Consider the following 22,303-nt stretch of genomic DNA (forward strand, 5'->3'; position numbering starts at 1 on the left):
GGACCCCTCTGACTGGTTCTGCAGAAACTCTCTAGCCTACATACTTTAACAGGTTGAACAACACTAATGTGGTTAAATGAGTAAAAGAATTAAACAAAATTGTTAAGAGACATAATAAACTATTTTTACTTCACAAACGTTTTCTCTCACACTTTTGGAAAACAGTTAACAGTTAAACAGTTAACAGACGTCATTCAACCAGTGAAAACTACATTATTTATAGCAACCAAACAGAAACCAGATTTTCTTTCTTACCCACTTCACATTGCATGCATCAGTATGAATCAATGAAGCTGCTGTTTCACTTCCCAAAAAAAACTCCTAAAAAAATTATGCGAAGGCAGATGTGAAATCTTGTACATTGGAAGCCAAACAGTTTTTTTTGTAAAAAAAAATAAAATAAACATCAACATGGAAACAAGGAGTCTCTCTTCCTTCAGAAAATCAGTTTTATTTGATCAAGTTTTCCGTTGTGGAAAACTCACTGCAAGTTTGTGCAAAAACAGAAAATTTACCAATTATTTTTAGTCTAGTTTCTAGTGTAAACCCCTCAGTTCACTTAAGAAAAGGCAAAACTACCATATAAGTAACTTTGTAACAAAATATAGGAGCTACTTGGTTTACGTCAATTCCTTAATATTGATGACCAGGTTATTGTTTCATTTGCTAATTATTTAAGTTACAGGAGGGGTAAATGATACGATAGATAAGATAAGATAAATCTTTATTGTCATTGTCACAAGAACAACAAAATTCAAAAGGTGCCATCAGTCAGTGCAGATGCCCAAAAACAAAAAATAACTGTCTCACAATTCACACACAACGCAAGAATCAACAAACAACTGGCAAAAAAAAAACAAAAAAAAAACACTAAATAAGAACAGCCACATTCTCACATACATCATTTATGATGATTCATGGTTGTTTTTGATTGCATTTAGTTTTGTTATTGCTATCGGGTAGAAACTGTCTCTGAGACAATTGGCTCTTGTTCTGATTGCTCTGTATCTTCTGCCTGAAGGCAGCAGTGTGTACAGAGAATGCCCGGGGTGAGAAGTGTCCATTGTGATGTGTTGTGCTTTTCTTAGACAGCGGTCGCTGTGCTAACAGCTGTGCACTAATAAAGTGTTTTATTAGTGAAATAATCTGTCAATGGAATAAGAACTTTTTTCAAGTTTCTTTAGAAAGATGAGTTGCTAAAGTTCTTATGTATGCAGATGACCCCAAAAATCACTGTCCATCATGTCATTGGACATATCAGTGTCCATCATGTCATTGGACATATCAGTGTCCATCCTGTGATTGGACAGATCAGTGTCCATCCTGTGATTGGTGGCTTCCTGTCCAGCAGGAAGTTGTGAACAGTGTTTAAAAGCAGGCCGGCAAGACTGCAGACATTCACAGGAAGCTGGACCAGCAATGGCTCTGCTGAAAGTTCTGCTGCTGCTGCTGGTGCTGGGTGAGTCAGACACACTGGAAACACTGGGCATACTGGAGACACTTCCTACTGGCTCCAGGGAGGCTGCTTCTCTCTGTGACTCTCCAACTTCCCTCTGATTCTTTGTCAGACATAAACTTTATTGCATATAAATTGTGATGCTTTTCAATCTTTATCTGTTCATCCTTTTTCTGTTCCATCAGCCATGTTTGCTCCTGATTTCTGAATAAAGTCCTCTTTTTTTTCTGCAGGTGTTTCAGTGAACTCACATGTTTCTCTGCACAAGAGAATCATTGGAGGTCAAAACTGTGATGACAGGGAGCGTCTTTATCATGTTCGGCTGGAGGGCGACAATGGTACTCATATGAGCTTGTGTGGAGGATCTCTGATCCACCCTGAGTGGATCCTGACTGCAGCTCACTGCTGGAAGTCGGAGCCAGGATGGTAGGAAAGAGTCATTCAGACAGTTTTATCTGCAGATGATCAGGTTTTCTATGTGTTCATTATAATCTAACCTGTTCTGCAGGACTACCACAGCAACGTTAGGAGTTCATCCACGGACTGCTACAAAGCAGAAACAGATAATCCAACACAATCCTGTGATTTATGTTGACCAATGGCATCAGCAGCATGACATCATGCTGCTGAAGCTTCAGAGACCAGTAAGAAATATCCATCCTGCTCAGCTACCAAGATGCAATAATCGTCTTAGAATGTAAGTCTTTCTCTGGTCAAAAACATGACTTCAGGATTTCTGTCTCCACTTCTCTGGTCCTGCTGCCTCTGCTTCAGCACACCTGAGTCAGGTAATCAGGCCACCAGCAGAACCACAACCTGTTTAGCTCAGGTTTGTTGGACCAGAGACATGTAAAGGACGCAGGACACCATCACTGAGGACTGGAGGTGGACACTCCTGTGTCTGTGGATGAAATCCTTCATGGATTTATTTTCTGTTCTTTCATTGTTCCTCCTAGTGATTCATTTTCTACATTGTCATCCTTTTTGATATTTATCCTAATTGTGTTTCAGTGGTGCTACAGTTCAGCTGGCAGGAGAGGGACTAACGACAACCGGCCCTAATAATCAGCGATGTGAGAGAAATATTGAAGTTATGAGAATAAAATCTTTGTTTCTGTCTGTACAGAGAAGGTAGAGTGAAGAACACTTTTATGATTCTCATGTTTCTCTACAGTACCCAGTGCTCCTCTTCCACCACATCTACAGTGTGTCGACATGAGAGTTGTTGCTGTTTTCGCCATGCCGACACGTGAGCATGTGTTCTTTGTTGAAGCACTGAACAAGGATTCAGGTCTTGTAAGTTTGTCTCTTCAATCTCTCTCTACAGTGATTAGAAGACTTTTCTGTTTTACAACATAAATAAATATATTGACATAAATTTATCTACAGGGTGACTCTGGTGGAGGAGTGAGCTTCAAAAAGAAAATTTATGGCGTGATTTCTGAAATGGGAGAAGACTTTGCTTGTCAGACACCAGCTTTAATCATGGATGTGTGTGAATACATGGTGTGGATAAACAAAACAATTAGGCTTAAGCCACAACCATGACTAGGACTTTGCTACAAACAGCTAAAGCAGCATAGCTCACATAGACATTAGCTCCCAGTAGCAGATAAGTATTAGGACAGTATCAAACTACCAGAGATATAAAACGTAATCTGAAATTATTTATAATTACTCGATGTCTCATTATAATCAAAGAGCAAAGCCTGCAGGTTTAAATTCTACTTACTTCTGAGAGGAGACCACCGAGAATGCTCCATCTTGTTGAAATATTAGATGGATCATGATTGTTTTGAGTAGGCCTCAGTTTAGCTTAGATTTAGACTCATGGTTTAATCAATACATAACTTAATCAGTAGAACATTTTTCTTAGATATAATGATCATGATTTAATTAAAATTTGTCTAATCAGTAGTTTTTTTTATATTAGATCACATTCTTAAAAGTGTATAAATCAGATAATCATTTGAAAATGTTTCAGTTCATTATAACCAAAGAAGTTGAAAACTAATCAGAAAGTATTGTGTGACAGATGTTTTGGTATTGAAACTGCTCATGCGTGTTTAAGAGTTTGAAGATATTATATGAAACGTGTGCTAATCTTTTATAGTCAAAATCTGCTGTTTGATGCCCTGGGTCAGAGGAGAGGTCAGGGGGCTCTGTGCAGTTCAGGAACCAGTTTGAGGCAGTTTGAAAAGAGAAACACAGACAGCTGATAAACTTTGGTCCCAGTTTCTTGAGTAAAATGTTTCCATATGAAATGAACACATCTATCGTTCGTGCCCTGGGAAAGTGTGCAGGGAGGATAGCTTAGACAGTGGATAGATTCATCCTTTGGCCTTGGTAACACCTGCATGGTCTCTGGCATACAAACAGCAGCACGTCATTATGGGCAGTTTGAGACCACCTCTAAGCTGTACGCTAGAACGCATCAGACACTAAAGAACTGGCCTTGAGATAAAAGTAAATGAGCTAAAACAGCTGGTCAGATCACTGGGGTGGAAGTGCCTTAACTGCCTTGGAGTGGTCTCCGAAAGCGCGTCTCCGTATTTTGCTAAGGTACTTAATTTCTTCTTTGTGGCTTTGGTTTCTGATGATTATGTTGAGCTGTTGGTGTGATTTTATGCACTTGATTGTTTGAATAAAATTCTGGTTGATTGTGAAGTGTCTTTGTGGTTTCACATTTACACAAGGCATTAACGGCCCTGGGGAGACGAGATAACGAGGAACAGGTAGAAAATATCTCGTTTCTCAACAACAGATACAGCTATCCAAAGTTACACACAAAGATGCTTACATGGATTACAAATCCAGTATTACACCTGCACAGGTTTTTTGAGACTATTTTCACTCCATACTTCCATTGCACTAATAGAGCAAAAAGTGAGTAAATAAAATGAGATAGTTTCATGTCTAAAGTCGAATGATTACAGCTAGTTGTTAGCATGTTTGTTAGCTTACATTGTTAAAGGAATAAGCGTGATTCACAATGTCAAATCAAACAGATAAATAAAGGATGTAACAGCTGTTGATAGCTGGAATTATCCCACAAGAGTTTGGTGTGTTTATTTTTTTGTTTTTATGTTTGAGTGTTCTACAATGAAATTAACCCTTTCATGCATAGTGGTCACTACAGTGGACAGCTATCTAAAAGCCACTTTCTTGTGGATTTTTATGTTATAAATACCATTGAAGTGGACACTGATGCATCATAAAATACACTATCAACTGCTGGTCATCAGCTGAAAATGCAAGAAATAATTTTTGTTAAATCCAATATAGCCAACAGACAAAAAAGCATGAGAACCGACCCTGCCCCTCTTTCTACTGTATACGACTCTTGCAGGTAAAAAAAAATATATTGTGACAACAGATAACCCCTAAAGAAAAATACTACTGATGTATTTTTTAAATAACAATTTTGTTTTGGGAGAAAATTACAATTGATCATCTGAAAGAAATAAAATATTTTTTATTAAAAAAAATTTCCTACCTCTTTTTTGCCTTAAGAAAATACAAGCAGCAAATACAAACAGTTCACGAGCACTGGTCCTCCCGGGCCTTTTTAACAAAAGTCTCAATGCATCATTATAGGCCACCTTCAATCTTTGAGGACTGGCTTTATTAAAATTGCAACACAAATGTGCAGAATACAGTGAGGTACAATATGATCTAAACAAGTTCAGTTTCACTTCATCAGAACAGAATCCAAACTTACAAGCTAGGATATTTTCCTGAGCGTATATCATTGAAACCTGACGGTAAATGTCCTCATCATCAGAGAGACGGTCTGTCAACACATGACCAAGATATTTTACTTCATTTGAGACATTCGATAAAATCTCAGACAGCTAGAAATTTGGAAATACCCTACTTTTGTCCTCTTTAGTGTGACAAATCAAAATGATATCACAATTTATATTCAATGAAGTTTATGTCTGACAAAGAATCAGAGAGAAGTTTGAGAGTCACAGAGAGCAGCAGCCTCCCTGGAACCAGTAGGAAGTATCTCCAGTATGCCCAGTGTTTCCAGTGTGTCTGACTCACCCAGCCCCAGCAGCAGCAGCAGAACCTTCAGCAGAGCCATTGCTGGTCCAGCTTCCTGTGAATGTCTGCAGTCCTGCAGCAGCTTTTAAACTTTGTTCACAACTTCCTGCTGGACAGGAAACCACCAATCACAGGACGGACACAGATATGTCCAATGACAGGATGGACACTGAACAACTCATCTTTCTAAAGAAACTTGAAAAAAGTTCTTATTCCATTGACATATTATTTCACTAATAAAACATTTACCCCTCCTGTAACTTAAATAATTAGCAAATGAAGCAATAACCTGGTCATCAAAATTGAAGAACTGACTTAAACCAAGTAGCTCCTATATTTTGTTACAAAGTTACTTATATGTTAGTTTTGCCTTTTCTTAAGAGGTTTGCACTAGAAACTAGACTAAAAATAATTGGTAAATTTTCTGTTTTTGCACAAGCTTGCAGTGAGTTTTGCACGATGGAAGACTTTACTGTAAACTTGCTGAAATAAAACTGATTTTCTGAAGGTAGAGAGACTCCTTGTTTTCAGGTTGATGTTTTTTTTAAACTGTTTGGCTTCCAGTCTACAAGATTTCACATCTGCCTTTGCATAATTCTTTTGGGAGTTTTTTTTGTGAAGTGAAACAGCAGCTTCATTGATTCATGCTGATGCATGCAACGTGAAGTAGGTGAGAAAAAACAGGTGATTTCTGTTTGGTAGCCATAAATACTGAGGTTTTTACTGGTTGAATGATGTCTGTGTTGACTGTTTTCCGAAAGTGTAAGAGAAAATGTTCAGGTTTCAGTACATCAACACAATTAAAAACAACTTTGATCTGAACTGACAGTAAACATGGAACATGCACACTTTGTCTGACAAAATCTCTCTGTGTCTCACAGGTACAATATGGACTTCACAAACTTCTGCACAACTGAGGCTGCAAATACATTTCATGACTGAGAAACACCGCCCTGTTAGTATCTCTGATCATGCATTATATACATATAACCAATTTCAAGTATAGAGGACGGTGGCCAGCTGTTTAAAGCCATTTTCCGGTGTTTAAATGGGCTTTTATTTAGTAAATACACATAGACCACTAAGGTGGACATAAATGAATCATACAATACACTGCCAACTACTGCCCATCAATTGCAAGTTGTGATTGACGAAGCAGTCAAAGCAGACAAGGCAAAAGTTTAATTTCAAAAAGAATTGCTTTTTATTTAACCCAACACAGAAACTTGGGTAAAAATGACCAGATTGGACCCATAAAAGAGGTCAAAGTAACAGAAATCAACTCAGACAGACAGACCTATCTAAATGAGACAAAGAGGAAACTTAAGTACTGGCTGATCAGGTTACGTAGAAGACAAAGGGGAGAACACACAAAAACCTAACTGAAGCATGTGCCGAGGTTTCTGTGTTGTTTTCCCATCACTACTAAATCCAAGATTTAAAGAAACAATATAAGTGAGGTGAGACTGACTGAACAATTGTGTGTGGTGTGATTGAATGTTACCACATTTGTGTGTCTGAACCTGCAGCCATCGCACAAGTGCAAGAAAATTTAGTTAAATCCAATATGGCAGACAGATGAAAAAGCATGTCAACCAGCTCAGGAATATTCAGTCCCTCCTTCTACTGTAGAAAACTCTTGCAGCTAAAAAATATATATTGTGACATAAAGCAACTCCGAAAGACTAATACTATTGATGTAGTTTCCAAATAACAACTTTGTATTTGGAGAAATTACAGCTGATCACCTGTCCACTAAAGTGGACGTCATGCATCAGTGGCAATATTTTGACAGGTATTTATTGATGTCATTACTCTGACTATAGATCTACAATATGCTCCATTTCCAGCAAATATTTTGGCTGTAAAAACATTCTGAAATTTCAGTTCTTTACTTGAAGATTTAAGGAAATAAGTGATTGTTGCCATTTTATTTTGTAACAAATTAGTCTTTATTGTGGTTTTTAAAAGACTATTTTATTTATGTGTAGATGTTTTCATTACATATATTCATTCCAAACTGACCACAATGGACAGAGTGACTTTAAAATCCAATGCATTACCATTGGACTTCCATTGTCGTAGAAGTGTGGACCCAAATGCAGCAGGCAGGAAACATTAAAGTTCTGTTGTAGATTTAATTTAAAAAATCAAACTTATAAAAAAAAACAAAGTCCACGGAACAAAAATAAACCCAAACCAGAGACCTGAAGAGACCATGAGGAAACCAGGGAGAAGGGAGAGTAGCAGTGGGGTGGAGTAACAAGACGAACCAGCCAGTAACAGTCTGTGATTTGACTAACTAGAGATGTGATTACATATTCATCTGCTACTGAAAACATAAACATGTTTTATGTGGCTAAATGTTAGTTTGGTGTAAAGTGGAGCTAATGTACTAATAAAGATTGTCACTCCCCACTCATAGGCGATGACAAAAATGGGAGACAGACGAGCGGATCCATAGACACAATAATTTATTTTATCCAAAATAAATGCTGGGAGAACTGCTCAGCCAGTCCAAGACAGGTGTGGACCAATGCTGCTTGTCCCGGTCTGATCCGGAGGCCAACCAATCAGACCCAGTGACTGACAGGACGTCAGTATTTATCAGCCACCTGGTGCGTTCAATTAACAGACCATCTACCTGCTTCCTGAAAAGAACAAAGAAAACAAATAATGGACTAGAGACACCTACTGGATAGGAGGGGATCGTCACAAGATCAAGTTAAGGAAAAACATGAAAAAATAGAAAAAAGTCCTGCTTCTACGTTTTGAAAAATAAAATGATTAATGGAACTAAAATGTCCTTCTTAGAAGAAACTATGAATCTTGTAACTTTATAGACCAAAAATGTTACAAGAAATTCATAAGGATCACACTGTTATGGACAAAAGGACTCTTTGTCTTTTCTGTTTTATCTGCTCACACGCACACAGCTGTATACTGAAATAACCATAATATTTAATACTGGTGACAGACACACATGAAAAAAACTGATTAAGGCAGAACAACACCTTAGAGAGGAACCAGAATCAGGACAAAATAAAGCAGAACTCATGCTGCAATATTTGCTTGACTTGGAGTCACCCCTAAGGTGAGCAACAGATCAATTCCACCTTTAAGTTTTAATGCAATAAAATTTGGTCTACTAACATGGGATGAAGAGTTAAATGATATTGCTCAAGATTATCCTTTCTCCCTAGCTTGGTTTGTAATGTATGAGTTTATAGAAGAGTCAACAAGTTTAAATAATCAACTATATTAAGACCAAAATGCAGCATTGGTCCGCTGCCATGTTTGTTTGTGGGACAACAGTTTCTGATTCCTTTTGTAGGTTTTTATCAAAGCTGTGCCCTAAAGACGGTGTTCCCTAATATGTCATTTCCTTTATCCTTACATGTGTATATAGGGGTGGATGTGTGTGTGTGTGTGTGGGCGTGTAGGGGTGTGTGTTTGTGTAAAAATGAGCATACAAGCAGCTAAAAGGGAGAGGAAAACAAAATAATTTATTCCTAACATCCCCCCTAATCACGTAGCACAGAAACCACACAAAAAAAATCATTAAGTGTGGTGCATGTGGATCCTAAGCTAAAATATGGCAGACCGTTCTTTCAAGCCATGGTCTTGGAGTTTAAATTTCACTACAACTAAATTTGGAATAGTAACTCCAGAGCTGCAGGGTTTAGATGCTGTATGTTCATTTCTGATGTAAAATAAAGCAAAAAAACTAAATAAATAAATTACTTCTGGTGTTTCTCTTCATGTGATTTAAAACTCATGTCAAGTTTGTAGACTCTGTTCAGGAAAAATATCAAGTGAACAAACTGAACCATGAATATAAAGACGATCAGACAGGAAATGGTTTTTTTCATTCATTTATTGATTTATTTTTTCATTTCTGAGGCAGAAAAAGCTCCATTAGGGAGGTCAAGGTCAGGTGAGAAAAAACAAAACTATTAATTTATCATAATTCTACAAACCTCTAAAACAAACTGATGAAGATATAACAATAAAATTATATCTGAGAGGAAATTTTTTTTGTTATCAAAGTTGTTATTATATCTGAGAGGAAATTTGATGAAAATGTTATTTCATGATATTTTAGGCTTATTAAGCCCAGTTGTGTTTCTTATCCACTCCAAGTAATCACACACATCCATGCTAAAAACTGGATTCCGAAATGCATAATTCTTTCCTCTGCCAGAAATCACACCAACAATCTTCTTGTTGAACACCACTCCTCCACCAGAGTCACCCTGCAGGAAAGTTTATAACAATATATTTATGTTGTAAAACAGAAAAGTTTTCCTTTGTCTGTGGAGAAATATTGAAGAAACAAACTTACAAAGTACGCATCCTTGTTCTGTGCTTCAGCAAGGAATTCATGCCCAGATGTAATCGTAAAGAAAAAACCAGTAACTTTCATGTCGACACACTGAAGATGTGGTGGAAGAGGAGCACTGAGTACTGCAGAGAAACATGAAAATCATAAAAGTGTTCATCACTTAACCTTCTCTGTACAGACAGAAACAAAGATTTTACTCTCATAACTTCAATATTTCTCTCACAGCGTGAATTATTGGGGCTGGTTGTCGTTAGTCCTTCTCCTGCCAGCTGAACTGTAGCACCACTGAAACACAATTAGGATAAATGTCAAAAATGATGACCTCCAGTCCTCAGTAACGGTGTCCTGCATCCTTCACATGTCTCTGGTCCAACACACCTGAGCTAAACAGGTTCTGGTTCTGCTGGTGGCCTGATTACCTGACTCAGGTGTGCTGAAGCAGAGGCAGCAGGACTGGAGCAGTGGAGACAGAAAACCTAAAGTCATGTTTTTGACCAGAGAAAGACTTACATCGTAATACGATTAGTGCACCTTGGTAGACGAACAGGACGGATATTTCTTACTGGTCGCTGAAGCTTCAGCAACATGATGTCATGCCGGTAATGCCATTTGTTAACATAAATCACAGGATTGTGTTGGATTATTTGTTTCTGCTGTGTAGCAGTCCGTGGATGAACTCCTAACTTTGCTGTGGTAGTCCTGCAGAACAAGTTGGATTATAATGAACACATAGAAAACCTGATCATCTGCAGATAAAACTGTCTGAATGACTCTTTCCTACCATCCAGGCTCCGACTTCCAGCAGTGAGCTGCGGTAAGGATCCACTGACGGTGGATCAGAGATCCTCCACACAAGCTCATATGAGTATCATTGTCGAACTCCAGCCGAACATGATAAAGACACTCCGTGTCATTACAGTTTTGACCTCCAATGATTCTCTTGTGCAGAGAAACATGTGAGTTCATTGAAACACCTGCAGAAAAAAAAGAGGACTTTATTCAGAAATCAGGAGCAAACATGGCTGATGGAACAGAAAAAGGATGAACAGATAAAGATTAAAAGGCATCACAATTTATATGTAATGAAGTTTCATTCTGAATCAGAGGGAAATATGAGAATCACAGAGAGCAGCAGCCTCCTTGGAACCAGTGGCTGCTGGAAGTATCTCCAGTATGCCCAGTGTTTCCAGTGTGTCTGACTCACCCAGCCCCTGCAGCAGCAGCAGAACCTTCAGCAGAGCCATTGCTGGTCCAGCTTCACGTGACTGTCTGCAGGCCTGTAGCAGCTTTTAAACTCTGTTTACAGCTTTCTGCTGGACAGGAAGCCACCAATCACAGGACTGACACTGATCTGTCCAATCACAGGACGGACACTGATCTTAAAGTTAAGCATTCAAACATAGTAGTTTTATTTAACTGTAATGTCTTATCTGAGATCTGGAAAGTATTATATTTGAAAATGAATAATTTGCTTATATTTATTCTTTGTGGAAATGTGCAATACATGTTTGAGCGTTTTAGAATCAAACTAACAGATTTCTTTTTTATTATAAAACATCCTTTACTAAAAAACAAACTTCGGCTCACATTAGAATATTGTGGAAACATTTGTTTATTTGAGTAACTCACTTTGAAAAGTGAAAAGTAAAATGAAGAATTTGATCTGTGTGAATGTGTCACAGATAAACTCTCAGGGCATTCTGCCAAAATCAAAATCCCCTAAATTATTTATAGCTCAGAGGGTTACAGAGGTGAGATCAAATGGGGAGGTAATTTACTCAGATTCATCCTTTGTTTAGCAATTATGATTTCCATAAGTTACCGTATTTTCCGCACTATAAGGCGCACCACATTATAAGGCGCATAGAATAGACGCTACAGTAGAGGCTGGGATTGCATTATGCATCCATTAGATGGAACTGCGCTAAAGGGAATGTCAACAAAACAGTCAGATAGGTCAGTCAAACTTTATTAATAGATTACAAACCAGCGTTCTGAAAACTCCATTCACTCCCAAAATGAATAAACAGCTGTTTTATTATTTTCCCCAAGGTAAAGTAAGTGATGTGGTATTTTCGTGACACAGTTTATCTTTTAACAACAGCAAGGTATAACATATAGTGGAGGGGAACTTTTCCTCGATTCAATAAACACATAAAAAACAGTCTGATACTGTTACGGTAAATCAAACGTCAGTGCAATCACAATATATATCCACTTCCGCACCGTTGATTCGTTCATGTTAAATTCTCTCGCCGCTGCTCTGTTCCCGTGTTCTACTGCTTGACTTGAGCTTAAACTCTGCGTCGTAAGCGTGTCTCTTAATAGGAGCCATTTTGGGGTCTTTACACATAACCCAGCATGCACCGCGCGCTTCTTCTTCTACGGGGGAAAATGAAGTCGGCGACTGCTTACCATAGTTGCGAGACCTGTTGTGGCTCAATATTGGTCCATATATAAGGCACACCAGATTATAAGGCGCATTCTCGGCTTTTGAGAAAATTGAAGGTTTTTAGGTGCCTTATAGTGCAGAAAATACGGTACAACTCAAACAATTGCCAATAAAAAAGGGAAAAGAGTAAAAAACATATCAAAGCTTTGGCTGAAATTTTCAGGACAAAGTATGAAAAAATAACAAAAAACCTAAAATCAGCGCTCACATTGTCCGCCGGGTAGCCTTAAATAAGGTATTTTATACACTGCAGGGCAAATTCGTCCTCAGGTGGTACTGTCCTCAGCCTACATGACTATAACACTTAGACAGAAAAAAAGTCAACTATCCTTACTTGTTGAGTCAGAGGGGAATGGTGCCCTCCAGAGTTGAGCAAAGTGTATATCTACTAGTATTTTTGCAGTTGGTAAAGTAGCAATGTGCAAATTACATTAAGCTGATTGTTAGGTATTCATTAGCTTCAGTGTTTTAGTCCATTTATTGTTTTCATTCATACAAAAAAGATTGATATAACATAATTAACAGTAGTAATTGACATTTGCAGCCTGTTATAGCTTTAGTGTTAAACAAGTAACCACCAGACTTTAGATACAAGTTGTATAAGTGGAAAAATCTGTAATGGTGCATGAGTATATCAGCATGCATTTATCAGATGAGTATCGTTTAATAAAACGATCAGTCTCAAATCCTTAGAAATCTAGGAAAATCTGCCAAAAAATTGAAATGATCTTTTACAGGGAGCCTATATTATCTTAATACATCACAAAGATGCATTAAGAATCAAAATATAAACACTTTGACGTTTGCTCACTCAGTTCGACATTGAAGTTTGAATGATTATATAGCATCAAGTCATTAAAAATCATTAATAACTAACATCCAACTAATAAATCAAAATGAAAATAAGTGGTGACATAAACAAACAAAATCTAATGATTCAAAGGGAATTCTCAAAATGCTGGAGAAAAGAGTGTTAAGTTTAAAGAGCATTTAAGTTTTATAAAGTCATTTACACATTTTATTATAACAGCTGTGTAAGGATTGGATTTTGGACCGTATCCAGGGTGGAGTCTGCTTAATCAAAAGATTATTTGGTTAACATGATGACACGTGAAGTCTATTTCAGTAGTCAAAATAGTAAATTCTTTACATCTGAGCATGAATGAAGTTTGTTTAAGATCAATTTTGTGATTTTTCTTAGCTCTACAAAAGAGTTCTGTCAACTTTTGTCCCAAAACCGAATTTTTTTAAGACAAAGTGAATCTCACATTCAGTCATCAGAACATACTTTCTGTTCTTGATGGAAAATAACACTATCTGCACCATTAACCTGACTCAGAGTCCTATATTTTATGACTGTGCTGAATGTAATACATAAAGGAGCAGGGAGGAATGAGGATCCGCCTCATTCCGAAATAATTTAAAACAGAGAAGAATATTTATTTAAAAATATATTATTCATGGTTCTGAATCTTAAGTTGGAACATAATTGCTATATTGGATTTATTTTTATTTCATTTAGATTCAAGTAGATAAGGATTAGATTTTTCCATATATCTGACCTATGTGGCGGTATGCACCTTGAACTGATATTGTTGTGCTGGCCTTTAAATATGAAGAAGAAGAAGAAGCAGCAGCAGAAGAGATAGGGAAGGATTATTCTGAGAGTTGGAATATAGAAAATGGGACACCACAGGGAAGTATAGTAAGTCCGTTATTATTTTCAGTGGTAGTTAATGATATGTTTAAAGAAGTAGAGGGTGGAATGGGATTTTCACTTTTTACTGATGATGGAGCAATGTGGAAAAGAGGAAGAAATTTAGACTTCATTGTAAAGAAGCTTCAGGGAGCAATTTCAGTTGTAGAGAAATGCTCATATAAATGGGGTTTTAAACTTTCTGTAGAGAAAACTAAAATAATGTTTTTTACAAGGAAAAGAGTTGATGAAAAAATTAACTTAAAATTATATGGTCAGGATTTAGAAAGAGTTAAACAATTAAATTTTCTTGGGATGTGGTTTGATGAAAGAATGACATGGGGTGTGCACATTAAGAAAATAATTGATAAATGTAGGAAAGTATTAAATATAGTGAGGTGTTTAGTTGGAACAGAGTGGTGAGCTGATAGAAATTCATTAAAAGCAATTTATACGGGGTTAATTAGGTCAGTCTTGGATTATGGATGTATAGTTTATAACTCAGCAGCAGGTACAAACCTCTATAAGTTAAATACTATCCAACATCAGGCTTTAAGAATATGTACTGGTGCTTTTAAAACATCTTCAGCAGCAGCATTACAGGTTGAAATGGGAGAAATGCCTCTTAAAGTTAGAAGGAGTCAATTATCTTTAAACTACTGGTCAAATTTACAGGGACAAAGAAATGATCATCCAACATTAGAGGTGCTTAAACCTGGAAGGGAAAAGGAAAAGAAACAGTTAAAGAGCTTTGGATGGATAATAAACTCTAAAGTTAATGAAATTCATTTAAATCCGTTAGATATATGTCAGATAGTTCCATTACCTGCAGTGCCACCTTGGATACTTCCTGATGCTGAAGTTGATTTTTCATTATTAGAAAAGAACAAAGATAAACATCACATTATGAATAAATATATAGTACAAGGATACTTAAATAAATATTATAACTATATACAAATATACACAGATGCATCAAAAAATACAGCTAATAGGGCAGGGATAGCATTTATTGCGCCACAGTTTCAAATAAAGGTAGGGGAAAGGATTAGTGATGGAGTATCGGTGTATACAGGAGAAATGCTAGCTTTGTTTTTAGCAGTTCAATGGGTGGAAGAGGTCAGACCATTAAAATCTATAATTTGCTCAGATTCTAGTTCTTCATTAGTCAGTTTGCAAAATAATCAGTCAGAAAGTAGACCAGATATATTAATTGAAATACAACAAACGCTTTACAGAATCAACATGATGGGGCTAACAGTAAATTTTGTATGGGTTCCAGCACATCATGGGATTAAGGGGAATGAAATGGCAGACAGGATGGCTAAGGAGAGTACCAATCAGGTAAGGATAGATATTAATGTTAGTTTTAGTATAACAGAAATAAAGGGTATAATTAAACAGAAAACAAAAGAGAGGTGGCAAAAGTTATGGGTAGAAGAAAAGAAAGGAAGGTGGTTTTATAAAATCCAAAAGAGAATTGGACAAATGAGAAAAACGGAAATAAATAGGAGTGAAGAGACAATTATAATCACAACTTAGGATTGGACACACTGGTCTAAATAGATTACTATTTCTGATAGGGAAACATCAGACAGGGAAATGTGACTGTGGGGAAGATGAGACATTGGAGCATGTTATTTTAAGTTGCAGGAATTATCTGTTTCAGAGAAACAAGTTAATAAGAAACCTTAGTAATATGAAAATGAAATTTGATATTGTTGATTTATTGCAAAAGGACTCGGGAAGCAGAGGATATCCAGATTTTTTGAAACAGAGTAAGTTATATAATAGGATATAGTGGGGGTTTTTTTTGTTTGTTTTGTCATGTGGTCCACACTCCTTACCAGTTGGTGGCGGTAATGCTCACCCAACGTTTTTGCCAACCGAAAATAAATTTAAACAAGAAGAAGAAGAAGCCGCAGAAGAAGACCCTCGCGGCCGTTACTTTAAATGGGTTTCCGGTGATTCCGGTGAACTGCTTTGATGTGTTCGCCCGATTTAACCGACTCTGTGCGCGCGCGTATAAGCGGATTAAGCTATCAGTTTCTGCTCTATCTGTTCAGACGAACGTGCCCGTTTTACTGCGGCAGTGGTTTTATGTTTCCGTCCCCCAGAGTTTATAGTCTGAAACAGAAAGGTGGAAGATGAGCATCGACTGCGGCGTGTGGGACCACATCTATGTCTCCGACGACGAGGACATCACCAGTCCGTTCGTGGACACGCCGAGCTTGTTCAGAATGAGACACCGGGTCAGCAGGGACAGTTGTTCTAGCTGTGAAGTTTGGAGTCCCAGGACTGGTTAGTTTTTTACTAGACGCTACATGTGGCAAAGGAAGAGTCGCTCGTGTTTGGTGAACAGGTGTTGTGCAGAGATCTGTAAGCCGTTTAGATGAGGCTAAGTATCTTTCGTCAGGACCTCTGCTTAATATCATGCCAAAGGGTTTAAATGTTGGGGGGGGGGGGGGGGGGGAGAAAGTAAGAAAACAACTCAAAAAACAGCTATCAGTTGTATTCTTTAATTTTTTTAATAGTGCTTTGTAAATTTTAACAAATTAAACTAGTGTTTAAACAGAATATAGATGCATTATTAGTACTTCGAAATAGAGCTTTTCCAGCAAAATCCCCCACAATAAGATAGAACTTGATCCAACTATTAGTTGATCAAATATGTCTCTAAATTTGAATTATTCTCAGTTAAACAGACCCGAACTAGGCTTGAAATGTTATGTTTTCTAGTGGCCATAGCTTTCTTATTTTTTTGACATGTCATGTGTTTAAGTGTTCTCCCTTAATGATTTTGTTTGCTGTACTTAGTGTTTGGTTTGTAACTTTACTTACTAGTTGTAAAGCGCTAAACAAATAACATTTATTATTATTATTTCCATGAGTGTTTTCTTAGCAAGCAACTTATAAGAAGATGTGGTTTAGAAAAGGTGTGTTCTAGGTAAAGGTGTGTTCTAGGTAATGCATAAAGCTTAACATTTTAGCCTAAGAATAACAGTAAATTGTATGGATTACAAAACCTTTTTGTGGAGCTCTCTGCTGAATTCATCTCTTTGCCAGGCCTGGTCAGAAGTTTAGATTAGCCGTGCATTTCAATCCTGTATTGCAATGATTAAGCAAATAATGTTCCAGTACCATGTAAAATCTGACATGTGTGGCAAATGGATTGATTTTGTCTGTCTGTCTAGGAGAAATTTTGCACAAATATTTAGAATTTTAGATTTTAAATTGACTGCAAAAAATTAGGAGCTCATGAAAGTGAAATCTGGAAAAATTCAGATTAAAACCTAAAAATTGCATAGAAACTATGAAATAGGTGTAAAACACATTTGTGACTGTAAGGTTGATAATAGCAACAGTAGTGATCGTGCTTCCTTTATCAGCTCTGGTTCTACATAATGAGCTCAAGTTGTTGATGTTGTCACATGACTGGGTAAGTGAAAGAGAAAGCACACCGCTAGTATTCCCCTGATGTTCCCCGTCTTTGTTGCTCCTCCTGTTTTGGAAAATGTGATGTTTGGAGAATCTTAAAAACTTTCCTACATGTGGGAAAGTCCAGACAACACTAGTAAAAGATGTATCTGTTCATGGAGCTATGCATGATTTAAATACCTTACAATTTCTGTATTTTCTGATTCTTTTCTTGTAGATATTGCTGAAATCTTGTATTTTTCATAGTTTTATTTTTTAACAAAATCTACCATTTGTAAAATGCTGCTTTTACTCTTTGCAAGGTCTTCTAGTTTTATGTTTATATGTTCCATTTTTGCTTTCTCTAACTATGTTGTATTACCTTTATATTACCACTTTTCCACATGTCTCACTTTCATCTGTTTGTGCCAAAGGCCAGGCTGGATAAGATGGCCAAATTTCTGCAGAGGGGTGAAGATCTGGATTGCAGCTTTGCGGAATGCTGGAGACTGCTTCAGGAAGCCCGGCGACGACTCGGACACCTGGAAGAGCAGATAAAGCGGGAAGAGGAAGATGAGGAACCAGATCCTGAGCTGAAGAAAGTCCAGGCTGAGGTAAAGAAACTTGAGAAGGATGAAAAGTTCTTTCTGGGACACCTGGAGGAACATCGGCATGGTGAGAAGAAACTAGAGAAAGTTTTAGCAAGGAAAGGAAGGGGGAAGGATCACATCGTCTGCAGTTTACTTATTCCACACACATTTTAAAGGGGTTACACGAATTCATTTATTGCTGTTCTGAGGCTCAAATGTCAGAAAGTGGTGAAAACCATTTTGGAACTTTAAAACTACTTTGTGTCTTTTGATTTAAATATTGTTAATTTTATTATAGCTGTATTTTGTTCTTCTTCTATTGGGCATTTTTTATTCAGGCGAGCTATATTTAGATTAAAGTTGCCATAATTGAAAACGTGATAAATTTTGGGGAGCGCAGACATTGTTTCTATGGTTTTCCTCCCTATATTAGTTACTGGTAGATAGAGATACAAATCTTTCAGTGTCTAGGGATTCGGTTCCGATCTTCAGGCTCACGATTCGATTCAGAAACCATTTTTAATTCAGAAACCAATTTTTCTATTCAAACGGTCTAGAGATTCTGTTTACATTACGTGACTGAGAAGAGGAATAGGCGGCGTAAACAAATAAGAGCATTTATGTAAAAGGGCATTATTATGTAAAATTGACTTTTTTTTAAGCTTTATATCATTCTATAACATTATTCTCTCATCAAAAACAAGCTGCCACATTACAGAGCAGCATTCCCTGCGATGGCTCTTCTCAGTTCCTTCAGAGTAGCCAGCAGCATTTGGAACTTTGGACACCTAATAGAGGAGCCATATTATAATGACTTCCTGAAGGCGGAGTTTCAGAAAGAGCAGGAGTTTTTAAAGAGACAGAGGCCCAATTCCAAGGCATTAAATTAGGAAGTCATATTTGATATTTGCTGTATTTTTATAACAACTGAAGGTGACATATTTGCTTGATTATGCTATAAAATGGCACAATGTTCCTGGAAAACAAGTAATACACCTATAAAACAGTTGTATAAGTTTCTGTAACTTAAATGATCAGTTTTAGGTTTACTTAATTCCTGATTTTTTCTTAAATTAAAGTACCAAAGTATTACTCAAAATATATACGGTGGGTGGGAAGACCTTCTATGGTGTCCGAGTGGACCCATAACATTATATGCGGTTTCCTCACAAACATTGGCGACAAAGACAAACAACTTAGATATATTTTAAGACCGATGTAGAAGCATTTTAAATTGATTCTGATCTCCCAACATTAGGAACTGCGATTGAATCAATTTTTTTCCCTGGATAGACTGTCACGTCCTTGCTGCAATTTTTATTCCAGTTCAGTGAGCATTTTGATGTTTTCCAAAAATGATTGGAGGAATTTGGTAGTTTCTTGTTGTGAATATGGTGGCTGTTGATTTGTCAGAATCCTCTCTTGACTTTATCTAGTTTTTTTTTTCTTGTTTTTTTTTTGTAGAGTGTTCAACCTGAAATTAAAAAAGAAACACAACAGAAGCACAAGACCTTTGTGGAGAAGTATGCCAAGGAAATGAAACACTTTGGTAAGATTTCTTTGTTTTTTGAAGATTTCTTTGTAGTTTGTCATTTCCGCTCTCTTCCTGTCCAGGTCTTTGTTTGTGAGCCATTTACTTTTTCTTGTCAATGAAAACGTCAAAAAACTGTTTTTGTTTTTTTTTAAATGTTTTTTTAATTTCCTGTTTCATGCCATTGTTGATATCTTATGTCAACAGCTATATTTTGGATTCATCCTGATTGTTTCATTACTGAGATGATCAACTAATTCAGTGATCGATTAATCTGAACCATCCTGATTAATTGATTACTGATTTACTCATTGGACACCTATATTTTTGTTTGCCTCTCTTCCATAGAGAAAATTTCAGATAGTAACAGATAATCTGTTCTGCTGTAATATAATATTTTCTTCTGACAATTCTATTGTTGGTTTTATTATGACTTTAATAAAGTGACACTCAAAGGCGTTGAATTAGTGGCAAAGGGCAACTTTGGTGGAGTAGAAAATAAAATTGTCATGCAGGGAACTTGCGAAAGAAAGTTCTAACACTAACATCCCACTTCAAACTTGTTAAAGATTGCAAAAGAGTTTGGACTAGTGCTTTCAGCATGACATTGACCGTAAAGCTACAGCCAGAGCTACAACGGAAAGGTTTAGAGCAAAGTACATTGATCTGTTAGAATAGCCCAATAAAAGTCCGGACCTAAATCCAGCAAAGAATCAATGGCATGACTTGAAAACTGATATTGACGGATGTTCTTCCCTCCATACGGCTGAGCTTGAGCTGTTTTGCAAAAGGACGTTGAACTTGCTATGTTGATGCTCGGTTTATGCAGTGTACCAGGTATGCTGCGGCATTGGGACGACAGCCAGAAGTATCTGTCAGACAACCCACATCTGGTGTGTGAGGAGAGTGCTAATGACCTCGTCGTCCTCTGTATTGACTTCGAGATAGACGAGGTGAGTGCCGTTGAAAGAGTTTAATAAACATCACAGTCGAGCCTCGCTGAGTGATGCACGTCCTTGTAGAAACATGCCCTCATGGAGCAGGTTGCACACAAGCCATCGTCATGCAGTTCATCTTGGATTTAGCTCGGACTCTGAACGTCGACCCGAGAGGCTGCTTCAGACAGTTCTTCTCAAACGTCAAGGTTCGTCTTTGCCGTGTAAGACGTGGTTGAAGGAAAAAGTAGCATGGTTTTAGCTTCGCTTGGTTTAATATCTTTCCAAAAATAATAATAATATTAAAATCCTACAAAGCACTTTTTGCTATCCAGTTATTAATTGGTTAATCAAAAAAAATAACCAGCCCTACACTGTATCAATGATAAGTCAAGCAGAGAGGCTTAAGTGCAGAAGAATCCTTTGCTGCAAATGATCAAGCGTTCACTTTATTAAAAAAAAATGTTCATTTGTACCTTTAGTATATTTCCAATATTATATAAAATAATAGATAAAAAAATCAGGAGAAGATTTATATATATTTTTAAATTCATTAACCATTGAAATAATCAATTATTAAAATAATCGTTAAGTGCAGAGCTATTATTTGTAATGATTTCAAGCGCGCCAAAGTGCGGCCTCCTCCAAAACAAAGAAAACTGAAGAGCTTATTTATCTGATCACATTCTGAGATTTTAAACGAAGCATTGTGAGAATTTCAGCGGTAGTCCGCTGTTCGGCCCGTATACATGGATAAAGTTTTCTCTCCGTGTGAGGCCTCTTGCTTCCTGTCAGCACTTTGACGTCTCATGTCTTGCAGGAAATGCAGAGGAGTTTTGATGAGAAAAACACCGAGATGCTGCAGGATGTGATGAGCAAGCTGCACCCTGAGGTGAGCTGGCATCTCTTTAAGAAATAATTATTTTCATTAACTAAACAGTTTCTCCCTGTAATGTTTGACCTTGTTTAACAGGAGGGAAGGTACCACCTGCAGAGATGCATTGACTCAGGCTTGTGGGTGCCTGACTTACAGGAGGAAGAAGATTTAGAAAATGAAAACCGAACTCGGTCATCGTTAAGTAGCTGTCTATGTTTTTAGTGTGTCTAAAAGATGAGGAGGTTATATACTGTACACCAAACTGTAACTTTGATTAATGTGTTATATCTCAATATTTGTTTTAATCAAAAATCTAATTTAAAACAAACCTGCATGTAAGAACTTAACAGTCTCATGTTGTATTCACAGCACTTTAAATTATTTGCAACGTTTTCTGTTTTTTGTTCACATTTCATTTATTCTGTACCCTTCTGGAGGCGTGTGGCATTTTCAATGTACACATCAGAACATGTTTGTGCATTGTCAAATAGTGTGTTTTATTAATGCAACCGTAGATAGATGATAGCCTTTCTACCATGTTTGATATTACAAAGGTTAATGTAGATTTAGAAATTCAGAAAACAAGAATGGTGAACAATAAACTTAAAGAGTCAAAAACAATAGCTTTCCCCTACCTACTAATACACAAATTTGTGAAGTAAAACACATTCTCCCACTTTAAGCCACTTCACAACGACGTCCCACTATGTTTTTATCTATTCCCTGTACAATGCCATAAAGTATAAAGTGACAAAACATGAATAAGGTCAAGCAGTAGGAATTAGAACTAAAGCAATGTGCAAGTATAAATATGTTCAATAAAAGGTACAAAATATATTTCTAAATAATTATGTGGAAGGTGAAGGATATAAAGATTCTGTAAAATAATATATAATATTGTTAAAAGTTTAGGTGAATATAAGGATATACTGAAGAATGACATAAAGGGGTGGG

At 36.9% G+C, this 22,303-nt stretch overlaps 3 protein-coding genes across 3 annotated transcripts; 2 read left to right on the plus strand and 1 right to left on the minus strand.

The window, feature by feature from the left end:
• The first annotated feature begins 1,540 nt into the window (after nt 1–1,540).
• LOC116719445 (kallikrein-13-like) lies at nt 1,541–4,123 on the plus strand. Its single transcript, XM_032561959.1, has 5 exons — nt 1,541–1,882; nt 1,965–2,153; nt 2,468–2,529; nt 2,631–2,752; nt 2,846–4,123. The coding sequence occupies exons 1-5, from the start codon at nt 1,803–1,805 to the stop codon at nt 3,002–3,004; spliced, it is 612 nt and encodes a 203-aa protein (XP_032417850.1). The 5' UTR covers nt 1,541–1,802; the 3' UTR covers nt 3,005–4,123.
• A 5,453-nt stretch (nt 4,124–9,576) lies between these two features.
• LOC116720610 (anionic trypsin-2-like) lies at nt 9,577–11,744 on the minus strand. The gene is made up of 5 exons (XM_032563970.1): nt 10,633–11,744; nt 10,362–10,550; nt 10,075–10,136; nt 9,852–9,973; nt 9,577–9,762 (listed from the first exon to the last, which is right to left on the minus strand). Exons 1-5 carry the CDS (start codon nt 10,815–10,817, stop codon nt 9,598–9,600), a joined length of 723 nt encoding a protein of 240 aa, XP_032419861.1. The 5' UTR covers nt 10,818–11,744; the 3' UTR covers nt 9,577–9,597.
• A 4,148-nt stretch (nt 11,745–15,892) lies between these two features.
• LOC116720659 (hsp90 co-chaperone Cdc37-like) lies at nt 15,893–21,564 on the plus strand. The gene is given in 8 exon segments (XM_032564042.1): nt 15,893–16,300; nt 17,389–17,438; nt 17,851–18,030; nt 19,471–19,555; nt 20,375–20,490; nt 20,560–20,590; nt 20,593–20,681; nt 21,293–21,564. Coding segments are annotated over 8 exon segments (804 nt in total). The 5' UTR covers nt 15,893–16,146; the 3' UTR covers nt 21,392–21,564.
• The last annotated feature ends 739 nt before the right edge of the window (nt 21,565–22,303 follow it).

Source organism: Xiphophorus hellerii, chromosome 5 (genome assembly GCF_003331165.1).
Source record: "Xiphophorus hellerii strain 12219 chromosome 5, Xiphophorus_hellerii-4.1, whole genome shotgun sequence".
NCBI classification, from domain to species: Eukaryota; Metazoa; Chordata; class Actinopteri; order Cyprinodontiformes; family Poeciliidae; genus Xiphophorus; species Xiphophorus hellerii.